This window comes from Panulirus ornatus, chromosome 10 (genome assembly GCF_036320965.1).
Source record: "Panulirus ornatus isolate Po-2019 chromosome 10, ASM3632096v1, whole genome shotgun sequence".
Taxonomy (NCBI): domain Eukaryota; kingdom Metazoa; phylum Arthropoda; class Malacostraca; order Decapoda; family Palinuridae; genus Panulirus; species Panulirus ornatus.
Window position 1 is genome coordinate 58860610 of NC_092233.1, and position 18102 is coordinate 58878711.

The 18102-nt window shown below is 38.3% G+C and overlaps 1 protein-coding gene across 1 annotated transcript in view; it reads left to right on the plus strand.

Annotated features, from left to right (window-relative positions):
- The window catches only part of LOC139750971 (protein phosphatase 1G), a 31788-nt gene extending 14503 nt beyond the window's left edge, over positions 1–17285 (plus strand). The window contains exons 5-8 of the mRNA XM_071665949.1: positions 357–474; positions 10335–10569; positions 12085–12299; positions 15180–17285. Coding sequence (XP_071522050.1) covers positions 357–474; positions 10335–10569; positions 12085–12299; positions 15180–15371 — 760 coding nt within the window. The 3' untranslated portion in view covers positions 15372–17285. The remainder of the gene's footprint in view (positions 1–356; positions 475–10334; positions 10570–12084; positions 12300–15179) is intronic.
- Positions 17286–18102: the final 817 nt, after the last annotated feature.

Here is an 18102-nt window from a genome sequence, read left to right on the forward strand (position 1 = left end):
GAAAAATGTATCTTAGCACATTAAAGGGATGCATGTATATTGCCCATATATAAAGGCAAGTGGGATAAGATTGAATGCTCAAATTAGAGTAATGAGTTTGTTGAGGACTTCTCATAAGGCATGCGGGAGAATTGTGAATGAGAGGTGGTATCATTCATTGAGTATGAGATTGGGGTGGAGCATTGTGGCTTCAGGAGTGATAGAGGATGCAAAATATTTGAGATGAATGCTTGGAGAGATGGAATTGGCACTCTTTAACTTGTTTGAAGGGTTAAAAGTTGTAGGAGTAGCACAGGGCATTTTGAATAGTGTATTTTGTTTATTGTTTAGCAGTTTAATGTAATCTTACTTTACAGTGAAGAGGAGGAGGGCGAGGATGATGCTGAGGGTGAGGAAAGTGAAGAGGATGATGATGTTGAGACTGAAGAAGATGAAGATCCATACACTGAGTTTGCAATGAATATGAAAGAGGAGGTACTGATTTACTGATTCTTATTTTGTACTATCCAGTAATTCACTCATAACATGTGTTTGCTGAAACTTTTTTCATTAATAATATTTTTGTTTTGACCTTTGTTTTTTTTCTCTTTTTTTTTCCTCAGATAAGTCATTTCTTAGGGTACAGATAGCATTTTGAAGCTGTACTGATAAGAATTAGACATTTTATAAAGGCATGGTTTCCTTGATTACTGTGAGGTGAATCATCCCTTGAAATTGATCTCTCCTGATGCATCACTGTACTGCATACACATACATACATGCCCATGTACAAGCTGCTTTTAGAAAGGTGTAAGACTTTTTGCAGACTCATTAAATGCCACTAAACTGCTTTCTTGCCATCAGCCCTTCACAACTTTTTCAGCCCTTTACCCAAACTTTTTAGGAATTTAAGGTGAGAAAGAAAAGGAAAGTTATGGCAAAAACATTACTATTTCAGAAAAATATATGATTACATAATGTAATAACCTTGCTCTTATTCACATTTACTCTCAACTTTCTTCTTCCACACACTTTACCAAACTCAGTCACCAGCTTCTGCAGTTTCTCACATGAATCAGCCACCAGCGCTGTATCATCAGCGAACAACAATTGACTCACTTCCCAAGCTCTCTCATCCCCAACAGACTTCATACTTGCCCCTCTTTCCAGGACTCTTGCATTTACCTCCTTTACAACCCCATCCATAAACAAATTAAACAACCATGGAGACATCACACACCCCTGCCGCAAACCTACATTCACTGAGAACCAATCACTTTAGGTACAGTAGGGGTGAGGGTCAAGTCAATTGGGAGGTGAGTTTGAATGGAGAAAAAGTGGAGGAAGTGAAGTGTTTTAGATATCTGGGAGTGGATCTGTCAGCGGATGGAACCATGGAAGCGGAAGTGGATCATAGGGTGGGGGAGGGGGCGAAAATTTTGGGAGCCTTGAAAAATGTGTGGAAGTCGAGAACATTATCTCGGAAAGCAAAAATGGGTATGTTTGAGGGAATAGTGGTTCCAACAATGCTGTATGGTTGCGAGGCGTGGGCTATGGATAGAGATGTGCGCAGGAGGATGGATGTGCTGGAAATGAGATGTTTGAGGACAATGTGTGGTGTGAGGTGGTTTGATCGAGTAAGTAACGTAAGGGTAAGAGAGATGTGTGGAAATAAAAAGAGCGTGGTCGAGAGAGCAGAAGAGGGTGTTTTGAAATGGTTTGGGCACATGGAGAGAATGAGTGAGGAGAGATTGACCAAGAGGATATATGGGTCGGAGGTGGAGGGAACGAGGAGAAGAGGGAGACCAAATTGGAGGTGGAAAGATGGAGTGAAAAAGATTTTGTGTGATCGGGGCCTGAACATGCAGGAGGGTGAAAGGAGGGCAAGAAATAGAGTGAATTGGAGTCATGTGGTATACAGGGGTTGACGTGCTGTCAGTGGATTGAAGCAAGGCATGTGAAGCGTCTGGGGTAAACCATGGAAAGCTGTGTAGGTATGTATATTTGCGTGTCTGGACGTGTGTATGTACATGTGTATGGGGGGGGGGGGTTGGGCCATTTCTTTCGTCTGTTTCCTTGCGCTACCTCGCAAACGCGGGAGACAGCGACAAAGTATAAAAAAAAAAAAAAAAAAAAAAAAATAATGTAATGTTGGTGACTGAATCAGGTTCTGCAGTGTTCAGGTACAAGTTAGGTGGAATGAAAGTTCGAATGGAGATGAAGTATTTTGGATATCTGGGAGTGGGCATGGCCGTGAATGGAACCATGGAAGTGAGTTATACATTAGGGGGGGGGCAAAGGTTCTTGGAGTGCTGAAGAATGTTTAAAGAGATAACAAAAATAGGCATGTTTGAAGGAATAGTAGTCCCAACAGTATTGTATGGTTGTGAGGCTTGGGCTATAGATAGAGTAAATATGTGTATGAATGTATATGTTTGTATATTTTGATCGAGTAAGTAATGAAAGGATGAGAGATATGTGTGGTAATAAAAAAAGTACGGTTGAGAGAGCAGAAGAGGGTGTATTGAAATAGTGTGATCACATGGAGAGAATGAGTGAGGAAAGATTGACATAGAGGATATATGTGTCAGAGGTGGAGGGAACGAGGAGAAGTGGGAGACCAAATTGGAGGTGGAAGGATGGAGTGAAAAAGATTTTGAGCGATCGGGGCCTGAACATACAGGAGGGTGAAAGACGCGCAAGGAATAGAGTGAATTGGAATGATGTGGTATACCGGGGTCAACATGCTGTCAGTGGATAGTACCAGGGCATGTGAAGCGTCAGGGATAAACCATGGAAAGTTTTGTGGGCCCTGGATGTGGAAAGGAAGCTGTGGTTTCGGTGCATTATACATGACAGCTAGAGACTGAGTGTGAACGAATGTGACCTTTTGTCCTTTCCTAGCGCTACCACGCGGGGGAGGGGGGATGCTATTTCATGTGTGGCGGGATGACGACGGGAATGAATGAAGGCAGCAAGTATGAATTATGTGCTTGTGTATTTATGTATATGTCTATGTATGTATATCTTTTTCTTTCTTTCGTACTATTCACCATTTCCCGCATTAGCGAGGTAGCATTAAGAACAGAGGGCTGGGCCTTTGAGGGAATATCCTCACCTGGCCCCCTTCTCTATTCCTTCTTTTGGAAATATAAAAAAAGACGAGAGAGGAGGATTTCCAGCCCCCCCACTCCCTCCCCTTTTAATTGCCTTCTACAACACGCAGGGAATATGTGGGAAGTATTCTTTCTCCCCTATCCCCAGGGATAATGTGTGTGTGTGTGTGTGTATATATATACCCCAGACGCTTCACATGCCTTGCTTCAATCCACTGACAGCACGTCAACCCCGGTATACCACATCGCTCCAATTCACTCTATTCCTTGCCCTCCTTTCACCCTCCTGCATGTTCAGGCCCCGATCACACAAAATCTTTTTCACTCCATCTTTCCACCTCCAATTTGGTCTCCCTCTTCTCCTCGTTCCCTCCACCTCCGACACATATATTCTCTTGGTCAATCTTTCCTCACTCATCCTCTCCATGTGCCCGAACCATTTCAAAACACCCTCTTCTGCTCTCTCAACCACGCTCTTTTTATTTCCACACATCTCTCTTACCCTTACGTTACTTCCTCAATCAAACCACCTCACACCACACATTGTCCTCAAACATCTCATTTCCAGCACATCCATCCTCCTGCGCACAACTCTATCCATAGCCCACGCCTCGCAACCATACAACATTGTTGGAACCACTATTCCTTCAAACATACCCATTTTTGCTTTCCGAGATAATGTTCTCGACTTCCACACACTCTTCAAGGCTCCCAGAATTTTCGCCCCCTCCCCCACCCTATGATCCACTTCCGCTGCCAGATCCACTCCCAGATATCTAAAACACTTCACTTCCTCCAGTTTTTCTCCATTCAAACTCACCTCCCAATTGACTTGACCCTCAACCCTACTGTACCTAATAACCTTGCTCTTATTCACATTTACTCTTAACTTTCTTCTTTCACACACTTTTCCAAACTCAGTCACCAGCTTCTGCAGTTTCTCACATGAATCAGCCACCAGTGCTGTATCATCAGCGAACAACAACTGACTCACTTCCCAAGCTCTCTCATCCCCAACAGACTTCATACTTGCCCCTCTTTCCAAAACTCTTGCATTCACCTCCCTAACAACCCCATCCATAAACAAATTAAACAACCATGGAGACATCACACACCCCTGCCGCAAACCTACATTCACTGAGAACCAATCACTTTCCTCTCTTCCTACACGTACACATGCCTTACATCCTCGATAAAAACTTTTCACTGCTTCTAACAACTTGCCTCCCACACCATATATTCTTAATACCTTCCACAGAGCATCTCTATCAACTATATCATATGCCTTCTCCAGATCCATAAATGCTACATACAAATCCATTTGCTTTTCTAAGTATTTCTCACATACATTCTTCAAAGCAAACACCTGATCCACACATCCTCAACCACTTCTGAAACGACACTGCTCTTCCCCAATCTGATGCTCTGTACATGCCTTCACCCTCTCAATCAATACCCTCCCATATAATTTACCAGGAATACTCAACAAACTTATACCTCTGTATTTGAGCACTCACTCTTATCCCCTTTGCCTTTGTACAATGGCACTATGCACGCATTCCGCCAATCCTCAGGCACCTCACCATGAGTCATACATACATTAAATAACCTTACCAACCAGTCAACAATACAGTCACCCCCTTTTTTAATAAATTCCACTGCAATACCATCCAAACCTGCTGCCTTGCCGGCATTCATCTTCTGCAAAGCTTTTACTACCTCTTCTCTGTTTACCAAATCATTTTCCCTAACCCTCTCACTTTGCACACCACCTCGACCAAAACACCCTATATCTGCCACTCTATCATCAAACACATTCAACAAACCTTCAAAATACTCACTCCATCTCCTTCTCACATCACCACTACTTGTTATCACCTCCCCATTTGCGCCCTTCACTGAAGTTCCCATCTGCTCCCTTGTCTTACGCACTTTATTTACCTCCTTCCAGAACATATATGTTTATATGTATACATTAAAATGTATAGGTGCATGTGTGTGTGTGGACGTGTATGTATATACATGTGTATGTAGGTGGATTGGGTCATTCTTTTGTCTGTTTCCTTGCGCTACCTCGCTGACGCAACAAAATGTGATATTAAAAAATAGATATTTGTGTATATGTGTATTTGAGCATTATGTCTTTCTTTGTTTCCTGGTGCTAACGCAGCAAGAAGCAGCTGTCAAGTATGGGGGAAAATATTGACGTGTCAGTTTTGCATCTAGTGCCTTCACTATGTAACCTGAAGTTTTGCATATTTCTCTCTCTCTCTCTCTCTCTTAGTATATTATTCCACTATCACCCTTCTCAGCTTGTACCTTGTACCTGCCTCAACTTCTTTGTGCTGCTGCAATTTATTAATGCCTGTTGACCCTTTAATCAGGCTTACCCCTGTATTCTTATATATGTACATTATTTTACACCTTTCCTTATCACCATTCCCCATTCAGCACACAGCTAAACAAGCTTTTTTTGTCTTTTTGATTTATACCAGAGATTCTGTTCCCCCTATTTATGTTTACTTTTTCCAAGTCACCCATCCTTTTATTCAGATCCTGTAGCACTATGATATGTTGATATTGAAGTCATCTGCTATGGTATTCATTAGAAATGCTCAGCTTACTTCACCCATATAATGGTGTTTATTTGAATGCCTCTCCATAATTGTATTATTGTCTGTTTTCATCTGTCACTTAACTATATAAGTAAAAGCAAAAAGAACTGTCCTTTATACAGTTGCAAATAACATTTCATATAATCATGTTGCAAACTTTTGTTCTTTTGAATTTCACATGAATTGTATCAGCATATTTTTAGTTATAATGATAAAACGTTAAAACCTTTATCATTAAATACTCAAAAAAAATTAATGCCAAAGGAATATTTGAGTTAATGATTGTATGGAGTGCTCTTGGCCTTGTTGCCTGCAGCAGAAGTGCATTACTATGTTGTTGCCTCTCACAGGTAAGAATTGATTGACTTTTATATGGTTTTATGTAGGTTAGTTTTGTATTGTTAAATTAATGCATTTATGTGAACTTTATGTTGTATACTATGTCATTTATTATGGTATTCGAGGGTTGAAAAAGATTACTTACAGTGGAATGTATCCCTTTTTCCCCATTTGTTTAAATAATCATTGTTTTGCTTGGTACCTAAGAACATAACCACAACTTTTGAGAGTTCACTGTTGATGTAAATGTGGATGGATAGCTGATGATAACAGAAATGGAGTTTAAAGGACTAAATAAGAGTAGTCAAACAAGTGTCTTTAGGAATGTAGAGACAAAACTAATCAGTCGATGGAATCATATTCAATCTTTCCAGGAGGATACACAATATCAAAGAAGGAAAGAGAAGACAAAGGAGAAGGGGGCTTGGATCTGATGGTAAGAGGCAAATTAAAGTTTCCAGAAATACTGGTGGATGTGTCACAATAGAGAATAGGTTGTGGGAAAGGAGACAGTAGGAAACTGCATCTCACTTATTTTGATGTACAGTACTCCAAAGAGATCCAGTGAACTGGCTTGTATATTTAATGAATATAATGAAGTATTATCAAGGATGGTCCCGGAGGTGATCAGATGTGGAAAACATGGATTCACTTGGGAAAAAAGAGACATGTGGAGGCAAGAAAACTTTTAGCACCAGCTTGGCAATGAGCAATCTAGTGTTGGAGGGACAGATACATTATCAGTATTTGATCTTATTCATACATACTGTAACCAGGAAGTTGAAAATGTCAGTTATGATACCCTCCAGCTTGGGAAAGTGATTATTCATTGCTTGAATTTCAGTGTGTGGTCCTCTAAGAAATGATAGAACATGGAGGAAACTAAACCATAGGTGAAAAACAAGGCTTGTAACTCTACCAAAATTAAATTCTTTAAGTATATAGCTAGAACTTTTTTTTTTTTTAAGTGCCAACTGAAGAAAGTAGAGAGAGGTTCAGAGAAGATTAATCTGATATGCAACAGATCTCAAAAGCTGAAGAGACTGGAGATGTGATATGGAGAAGACATAGCCAGCACACAAGTCAGACAGTTTATAAGAAGTATAAATGCAAGAAAAACTTAGTAAATTAAGAAGGCTGAAAATATTTCTTGAAGAATTATGAAAAGGAATAAAGATACAGTAAATTAAGAAGGCTGAAAATATTTCTTGAAGAATTATGAAAAGGAATAAAGATAATCTTACACCTATAATGGACTCACCATGCTTGATTACTGATGAGGGAACATTTATTTGGTCTTCACCCATAAATAGCAGCCAACGTCACATGATGATCTAACTTTTCATGCTTCTGCTTGAACCTTAAGCTTGTTGGGATGGTTCCTTTTTCTATCCTAAAGATTCTGTGATTTGCATTTTTTTTTTATTTAGTATTTGAAAGATACCCATATTACAGGAAAGAAAAGCTATTTGAAAGTATGTTTATTCTGCAGACATCCATCTGAGATGGTGTAAAAGTTTGGATTACCTCATCATCAGTTTTTTCAAAGTATGTTCCAAAAATCATAAGTTTTTTATTTCAGTTTTGATATGTGAACACAGGCAAAGTAACTCACAAGATATTTTATTGTAAATATTATTTTTTTGGAAAGCATTATGTTTATGTTTTCACAATGAATGTAAGCATTATTGAATCTATCTAATATATCCATCTATTTATATCTGATGCCTGATCCCTTGGGGAACTCCCATTAAGGGATGGCCACTGCAAAATAGACTTCACTCATCCTTACTTGCCTACCTAGCTTCCACCGTTCTATGCATTTTTCACCGTCTAGCTCACTTCTACTGTATTATTGTAAAAAGTAGATAATGTACTTTAGGAAACTGCAGATATACTGAAATATACTCTGGTACTTATGAAGTGTATAATTGACTTATTACCAGCAAAAGAAAATGGTTGGGCAGGTCCAATAAGAGGTAAGGTTGACTACTTCCATCCACCTAGTAGCATCAGGTGGACTATCCAAGAAAGAGCTAGTTTCCTAATCAAATGAAGATTCATCTTCATTTATATCTGCCCAATTTTTCCATGATGTGTAGTCATCAGTGTCATATTCATCATCACTCAGCATGTTTGTGTGAAAAAGCATTGGAGGCAAAAAGAAATAAGCCTTGTTTGAAATACACCTTACTGTTGTCGCTTAATGTTAATAAATGCTAATGATGCCATCTGTTGAGAGAAATGATGTGTCTGCTCATTTGCTGGGAATGATAGAAAACTTGTATGAAATCCCACATGAGCAATCTTTAGATTTTAGTTGTGAAAATACAGTATTATTGATCCATGTTCACTTAGGATAATAATTATTTGCCGAAAGCCTTATCCCAGATATATCTGAGATGGTAAGGGAAGAGGCCAAAGTTTGGCTGGTAAAAGGTACTAGTTACACATGACACATGTACTACTACCCTGTATATTTTATCAGTCATTTTCTACACCTATTGAGGTATTGGCTTTGTTGTTTTTCTTTATTGTAGAATAACTATTTTTGATACACTATTTGATTTACACATTCGTTTCATAACAGCACATGGAAATGTGTAGAAATATCTGGTGATGTTTGGATGGCAACACTTGCATATGTATAGTTGTTGAAAAACTTTTTACCTCAGTAAGTTAAGGGACCATAGGGTGAATGTAAGATTATGATAGAAAACAGGAGTTGGATGAAGGTAGATATGAGTAGGAAAAGTTAAGTTTGATGAATGGATTGATCGAAGGGGAGAAGGATTTGGATAAGAAGTAAAAGGATGGAGGTAGGGCAATATGGAAGACGAGATAGGGTAAGAGCAGTACAAGGTAGGAGAGTCATTGGGTCCCTCAGTAGAATAATGAAGGGTAGGGGTATGAGTATGGAAGTAAAGAAAGTATAAAGGAACACCATAGTACTTCCAACCCAGACTTATGTTGCCAAAATATGGACTTAAGATGAGCCACAGACATGAAGAATCCAAGCTCTGGAAATGAGTTATTTGAGAGAAGCTTGTAGTATGACTAATTGGAATGAAGAAAGTAATGAGGGGCTTTATCAGACATTTGGTATGGAAGGGAATGAATTTTAAAGTGAGGGTGAAACTCTGAGGTGGTTTGGGCATTTGGAAAAAATGCAAAAAAGGGAATTAACAAAGAGAGTGTATGATAAGATTAAAGTGGTTGATGTGAGAGGAAGACCACCTTTGACATGGGGAAATAGAGTGGAAGAATATCTGAGGGAGAGAATTGGAAAATACTTGGAATGGTGTTATACAAGGGAGATATATAAGGGCTAGGATAAGTGGAGACTTTTGTCTTGGCCATCCTTTTGATAGTTCCCAGAGGGAATGGGCATCAGATATATAGATGGAGGTATGGGGTTATGACGGCCAGAGATGGGATACATAAGGATTAGGCAGTTGTGGTAATTGCAGAAATTTGCAAGGTTTAAAGAATAAAGGTAGAAGGATGATTAGATTATTTTTTTCCGTATTGTAAATGTTGACAGTTTTAAAGGGAGGAGGGAGGAAAGTGGTCTTTTAAGAGGTAGAGGCAGGCAGGCACAGAGAGAAAGCAACAGAACCTGCTGTATGTTTTGTTAGATTGTAAATTGACCCAGATATAGAAGAGCTGTCGAGTTTTAATGATTTCAGGGACATGATGAAGGCGGCATGTTACTAGAGCAAGTTTTTAAGAATTGCATGTATTGGAGCAATGTTGTGGGTGGGCTGCTTATGCCGAGGACATAAGATTGTGAGGAAAGACATATGAACATCATGTGGGCAACAATTTTTTTAGACAAATCCTTGTATCTCTGTGCATGTCTTGGTCAAGATAAGCTATGGAGCAGTCTGTAGGTTTTGGCAAGAGATGGTAGGCCCTGTTTCTGTAAATTATAGGAAACTACTGGAGAATTGATTTGTGCAAATAAGGTCATTATTCATTTGTTCCCAACATTACCCTGTTGGGGGAGAAGGGGTATTTACATATGAAAAAATCTCTGTGGAATAATGTAATAAAGGAAGTATTAACGTGTATGGACTGTTTATTGAGAATGGGGAAAGGTGTATCAGATGAAGCATTTGGAAGAATACTTAGGTTAAGACACACAATGAGAGAAATTGGATATTTGAGAAAGAATATTGTAAGAAGGATGGATATTTTCAGTGAGGTGACATGGTAATTTGATACTCAGAATTAAAAATGAGCCCTCAGTTAAGTGTTTCTAATCGTATCCACATTTCCTCAGCCTGGTTTTGATAGTGGCTGTACGGCATGTGTAGCACTTCTCCGAGGACCAGAACTTTATGTAGCAAATGTTGGGGATTCACGCTGCGTTGTGTCAAGAGATAAAAAAGCTGTGGAAATGAGCCTTGACCACAAACCTGAAGATGATCCAGAGGCTGCCAGAATTATTAAAGCTGGAGGCAGAGTAACTGCTGATGGACGTGTAAATGGAGGACTCAATCTCTCAAGAGCAATTGGTTAGTAAAAAAAATATAATTCCAGGGTATGTTTGCGAGTTTAGGACCTTGAATCCCTTTCTTTGTTTTGAGTGGTGAGAGCATTGTAAGGTTATCATGTTATCAGGGTTGGTGGCTCCATCTAGGCTAAGAAATTAATACACATTGTTAGCCTTTGCCACCTCACAATAACTGCACCTTTTCAAGGCTAGCATGAGGAGAAATAGTTAGTCATATGCATTGACCATGAGAGATAAGTAATCCTTACATTGCATTGATATTTTAGACATGATTTCTGCAATACTGTTTTGCAAAGAAGAATAGCCCTGCCCTTTTGTAAGCCTGCCTGAGGGATCAAAGCTTGGGATCCTAGATCTAGAAGTTTCTTCACACAAAAGTTGAATACATGCACTTTATGTATCCCATACAAATGGAGTGTTATACAATAAGATGGAAAACAAATCATGTCTAAAATATCAATGCAATGTAAGGATTACTTATCTCTCATGGTCAATGCATATGACTAACTCTATTTCTCCTCATGCTAGCCTTGAAAAGGTGCAGTTATTGTGAGGTGGCAAAGGCTAACAATATTCCCTCAAAGGCCCAGTCCTCTGTTCTTAACGCTACCTCGCTAATGCGGGAAATGGCGAATAGTATGAAAGAAAGAAAGAAATATGATAAACTTTTCCATGGCTGCCAAATAATGTTGCTACTTCCACTTCCATGACTGTCTTGTTTTCTATACCTTGATGTTCCAAATTCCCTAACATTTAGTACATACAGAAGTCCTTCAAAATACTCACTCCATCTCTTCACCTCTTTTTTGTTTGATACCACTTCCCCAACTACTCCATTCATTGATGCTTCCATTTGCTCTCGTTCTCACGTTATTCACTTCCTTCCAAATCATTTTCTGAGTTTCCCTGAAATTTACTGATACTCCTACCCCAGCTCTCATTTACCCTCTTTTTTTAAGCCTCTTCTTTTTGACATCTTGCCACTTCCTCTAATATATCTCCTAATCACCTCTTTTCCATTTCCTAACAGCTGACATATGTAAGAACATGAGTGAATTAATAGATGACAAACAGCTTGTGATAATCATAATAGCAGACAGCAAACAATAAAGAACATGAAAGAACAAAGAATTGCTGGAATGAAATAATTGAAGAATGGCCAATAAAAGTGTTACAAACATCAATATCCTTGTGAAATTGAGTATTTAGATGTATAAACTTAAGGAGAGGAAGGATATGAAATGATTCACACAGTGTAAGTGATTAGTGTTGGAGTGATTAGTTTTATATCTGATTACTCCAAGAAGAACTGGAGTTTTAGGAGGGAAGCAGGATGAGGGATGATTGTTATCATGAAGTTTGGAAGTAATGTTATCATGCATCATCATCATTTGAATGTAAGGATTTTGGAATCGGATAAAACAAAAGTTAAAAATCAAAATAAGGTAAGAGTAGATAGCTGTATGAAAAAGTTTATTTTGTATGATTCATTAGTTATTATGATTTTACTTTCTAGGTGACCATGGATACAAGCAGAATAAAAACCTGAGCCCAGAAGAACAGATGATCAGTCCTTTACCTGATGTACGTTCCATGACGCTAGACCCCAAAGATGATTTTATGATTGTTGCTTGTGATGGAATCTGGAACTCTCTCACCTCTCAGGAAGCTTGTGATTTTGTCTCTGAGAGACTTGCTGATGATAAGAAACTCTCAGATATTTGTGAAGAAGTAAGTACCAATTATGTAGCAGTTCAAGAATTGCATACACCATTCCACACATTCTTCCACCAGTCCTCTTTCACTCTATTTACGCCATGCCACATATGGTCTTCCTCTCATACCATCCCCTTTAATTGGACCAATATACACTCTCCCTTACAGCCCCATCCATGCACTGACATTAGAGCTTTCTATCAACATCATTGTTCCCATGATAACTTCATATTCCTTGGTTTGTCCCACTGACAGCATGTTGTAGTGTGAGTTTGAATGAAGAGAAGCTGGAATAGGAGGATTATTTCAGATACCTGGGATTGGACTTGGCAGTGCATGGAACAATGGAAACTGAAGTTAGCCATGGAGATGAGTGAGGATGCACTGAGGAGTGTGTGGAGAAAGAGGTCACTGTCTATGAAGGCAGAGATAGGTAAGTTTGAGGGTGAATGTGTTGGAAATGAAATGCTTGAGTTGATTACGTGGTGTGACAATAGTTGATTAAGTCTGAAATGATGGGGTACAAGATAGTTGTGGTAGTAATAATAGTGAGATTAAGAGACTGAAGAGGGTGTGCTGGAACAGTATGGACATATTGATAGGATGAGTAAGGAGAAGTTGACAGAGGCTATACATTTCACAATTGTAGGGGGAAAAGGAGAAGGGGTGGATGGAAGAATGGACTAAAAGATGTTTTGAGGGTTAGGGCCTGATAATGCATAAGAGTGTATGGGTTGCATAGGACAAATTGAATTGAGCTATGTGGTTTACAGGTTGGCAGTGGTGTGAAGTGGTCAGAAGGTCTGTGGTGCTAGACTGATGGTAGAGCGCTCTTGTTTTGGTAAATTATATGTGACGGCTAGAGATTGGGCATGAGGAAATGTTTGTGGTGATACATGGGAAACAGCACACTATCATGACTTTTTTTCTATGATACACAGCTGCTTCTTATGCATTTGTAAGGTAAACTAGGAATATGTGTATAATAATCAGAAACTAGGACCTACCATCCATAGTCAAGCCCCCACAGCCGATTCATTGTTTATTTTGACTATTTTTTCATATTTCTTGGTTCAATCCATTACCCTTTCCGTATACCACATCAAGCCAGTCCATTCATTGCATGATGCCTTTCACTCATGGATGATCAGGTCCTGATACCTAAAAGCCTCCCTCACTTAATCCTTTCATTGCCTTCGTGGTCTCCTTCCTTTTTGTCTAACACAAGATCCTCTTTGTATTTCTGTTCTTACCTTCTCCATATATCCAAACCATTATAGCATTCCATGGTCTTCTGTCAATATGACTTGATACTGCCACACCTCTCCCTTTCACTGTTATTCTTCATGTAATGAACCTGCCTGATGCCATATATTATCCAGAGGCATTTCTTTTCCAACATGTCCACTCTTCTTTCTTTTGCATTCAAGGTATAAAACTTGGATCCATACAACACCACTCAGTTTATTGTACCTTCTGACACATTCATCTTGAATTTATGTCATATTTTGATACATACCTGGGGATATTGGAAAAGTGATTAAGTATTCATGGGCAGTCTTGGGTAGGTTAGGTGATATTGAAGGAAAGATAAGGGAGAGAGCATTACAGGTTATTGAGGTCATTTAGTACCATAATAGAATAATGAAGGCAAGAGATAAGTATGGAAGTGAAGAAAGGATTAAGGGACAGCATAGTCCTCCCAACTCAGACCTATGAAGCTGAAACATGAACATTGAATGTCACTGAGGTCAAGAATCCAGGCTGTGCAAGGAGCTGTTCGAGAGGAGCATGTGGTATGACTAGATGGAATGAAGAATGAAATGAGGGGTATATGAGAGATGTGATATGGCAGGGAAGGAATTGTGGAGTGGTAGACTGGGTGAAACAATATTTTGAGTTGGTTTGGGTATGTGGAAAGAATGCAAGATAGGTAGTTTACAAGGAGCGTGGGTGATAGTACAATTGAAGGGGTGATTGAGAAAGGAAGACCTCCTGTGACATGGGGAAATAGAATGGAAGAGTACTGGGGTGAGAAATGGTGGAAGAAACTGTGGAATATTGTATGTGGTGGAGAACAGGGACAAGTGAAGACTTTTGCCAAGGCCACCCCATAATGGAGGTTCCCGTAGGAACTAGCATCAGAGATATACATAGACAGATAGTGTTATCCATGTATCTCCTGTAAGTCATAAAATATATGATGGGTAGGATTAGTGGTTAGGAATCTTCTCCTTTAGTATTATCACTGAAAAGTATGAGAATGGGAGGGAGGCTTGCAAGAATTTTGTCATAATAAGTTGGTGCTTCTGTTCGTGACACTGCTTCACTAGGGTTACAGAGGCAAGCACATAGGATGGGTAGTAAATTGTATTTGTAACGAGGCTTTATTTTTAAACTCTGTGGTGCCTGTTATATGATAGGAATAGGAAGAGTTGTCAGTTATTCTTGTTAGTTGCATATTTGCTGTTTTTAAAATGTTAACAAAAGAAAATGTTTTTGTGTTTTAAATAGAACTTTGCACCATCTATCTTCTTTTACAGCCAGGATAGTGAGGTTGATGTTAGGAGGAAGTATGTTGTGAATAAAAAGAATTTATTAAGCATCAGGTAGAAGTATTAGGTACGACTATTAGGCAGGAGCATAAGTTAGTAGTATTCAGTAGGAATATCAGGTAGGAGCCTCTGCAAACACTGTGCTAGATTTGCCCTCTGCCAGTAGCCTGTTAAGGGTGAGGCACTGGAGTTCACTAGTTATGGAGACTCTACTGCCGTGGCCACCCCTTTGAGGGGATTCCAGAAGGGAACAGGTGTCAGAGATATAAGTAGACAAGATTTTAAATCACTTCTATTAAAGTAACTGATTTTTTTATAAGTTATTTTCTCTTTTCAACAGCTGTTTGATCACTGCCTTGCACCAGACACCCATGGGGACGGCACAGGCTGTGACAACATGACTTGTATCATCGTTAAATTTAAAGATATAAAAGTGCAATCATGTGAGAGTAGTAGTAAGAGGACCTCGGAACAGGCAGATAATGATGAGCCAACACAGCATGAAAAGAAAGTAAAAAGTGATGGTGAATAATGACCATTTTGGCATAGGAGATTTTTATTTTCTATTTTATTTTGAGGGTTGGGTGGGAGCATGGGTTGGGAGGGTATTGATGATAGACATTTATGTGAGTGACTAAGACACTCGTGTGAGAGTGACCTCATAGGACACAAACCTTTTTAAAACCAGGAATCTGGTAGTGTCTTGTGTACCATGCCTAATTGGCCTGAGAAGTGAGTGTTATTTTGAACTGTAAGGTGTTTCAGTGCTTTTGGATGGTGTGAAATGTGGCTTATAAATCTTCCTTTAAATTATGTTTTATAGTATGTCAAAGTGAAACCTTAGGGTGAAGGAAAAGGATATGAAGAGATCCTGTATGGATTTTTAGTGCAGAGACATGCATAGTGTTTGTTAAATGAAGTACGGTATGTATAAAAGGCTGGGACCATCAAAATCACATGACATGCATTAAAACTTAGGAATTATCCAGGTGAACACTTTCTGCCATATGTCATGGATAATTCAGGGTGCAAGATAAATGGACAAGGATTTTACTATCCATATGATTTCTATGGATTGTTGCAAGGTGCTATGGAAGTTGTCATATTAAATCCTTTTTTCCGCTTTTTCTGTTATGAAGGAATGTGGTTTTTGAAGTGGAAGGTATGAAACAAACTTGAAGAAAATGTTGAGAAATGTGATTACCACACTGATCATTCCCTCTAGAACTGACATTTACAGTGCTGACCAGTTTTTATTTGCTTGTTATGGATATCTTTTGAAAATAGTGAATGAATCTGTTATACTCTTCATAGCTTTAACCTCAAGATAATATATTTCAGTAAATGTATTTGAAAAGCCGTGTCGATGTATCAGAACTGCCTAAGGCTTGAATCACCTCATGGTTTCAAAATAATGTAATGTTACAGTGATATTAAAACAAGAGAGTTGTACTGCTTCTCTTTTAAAAGTGAAAGACGGATCATTACATATGCAGTCTTCATAGGTATGGCACCGGTTTAGCAGTATGTGTAGTCCTATGCAGACATGCAAGTACAAGTGCATAAGAACACTGAACGCTCCTTAAGATTTGTTATAAGTTTTGCCTAGTGTGAAGTTCTTGTGTATTTACTCAGAGCAAAAATGTTTCAAGTCTGTTTGTATTATGTCTGAACTGTTAACATGACTATGCAGTTACTGTACCATGTGTGAGAGTAAATTAATTTAATTCATGCAATTTTTTTTTTAATAAGAACTGACACTGCCCTCTCAAATGGCTAGAAGTAAATGCATATGTGAGGTTTCTTGGAGCCATAGTTGTATCTGTTTTTTCTCAGAAAACAAGATTGTGTGTGATAAGTAGTTTTAATTTGATAAATTTGCTAAGATTTACAGATACAAGTCATGACATTTCAATCATGCATAGTGACCAAGGTGAAATTTTATCTTCATATTAGGATACTTTAAAGAATTTTTGGTTTTACATCATTCATCATATTTTGAATACAGAATGTTTCTTTGCAGTTTGTTGAACTTGCCATTGTGTCATAAAAACTAATAATTTTCATCCTAAGGTTCCACATTGAGGGTGTACCAGATGGGTAGATGCTGCTACAATATATGCTGCTGTCGGCTGTAGTTAGTTCACACACGAGTACAAATTACCTAAGCATTATACAGTGGAAATCTGTTTTGTGTTGAAATTACAGTTTTCCAAAAGTCTTATGCATGGACCAGGTATCATGCATATTTATTTCTTTTTATTTCTGATACCAGGGATAAACAAAATAGGGGAGTCATTTTAGAATTAAACTGTTCCTAAGTTTGTGATGCTAGTGTTTCATTTCATTGTAAGAAGTGAGTACCATAAGGTTCTTACTTTTTCTGGTAACAATGCCTAAAAAGGAAGATAGAATATTGCCTATTTGTAATAAATTCTTTCATTTACTTTGCTTCTCCTTCACACTGGTGTATAATGTAAGGGTATATCAGATTTTACATACTTTCTATGTAAATTTTGAATGAAAGTATTTTGATATATGACTGCTATTCTCACATTTAATGAATTGTCTTAAAGCAGGGTGGCCTTTGCAAAACCTTGTATATACTTGTATTTGGGGAAAATGTGTGCTTTAAGATTTTGTAGGAGTAACTATTATTCAAGACCACTACCTCATTCTCCTTGTTTTTATTGTAAAATACTATATTTCTATACTTAATTGATATGTATTTAAGAGTGAATTGCTCATCTTGAACCATGATTAAATCAGCTTGAACACATGTGGTGTGGAGCTAATATTATCAGAAAGATTTTTATGGTTTGGCTAGACTATTGGGCAAGTTGCAAGAGCATTCCTTTGATGTACGTTGAATAGATCTCTATCCGTCCTATATAATTAGATGGCAAATATGTGGTAAGATGATTCCTGCTGAGACACAATGTAAAGAATAGTAAAAAAAAAAATGAATTTTGGAAGAGTAATAGCTTCATTGTGGAATTTAAGTAGTGAAATATTTTTTATGATTTCATGATTGACAAATGTGAGAGGTTTAGTTATGGTAAATTATGGTTGCATCATGGGGATGGAGGTGGTAAATGGGTAACTCCTTGTTCCTGGGGTTCCATGATATTAGAATTTGTTTTTCTTCAGGGTTGCAGCTTCATAACTAAAAATAAGTACAAAATTGCTCTAGTACCGATGTTTTTCCTTGCATGCATTTTGCATAACATTTTCCACCCATCCTAAATAGAAATGCATCATTG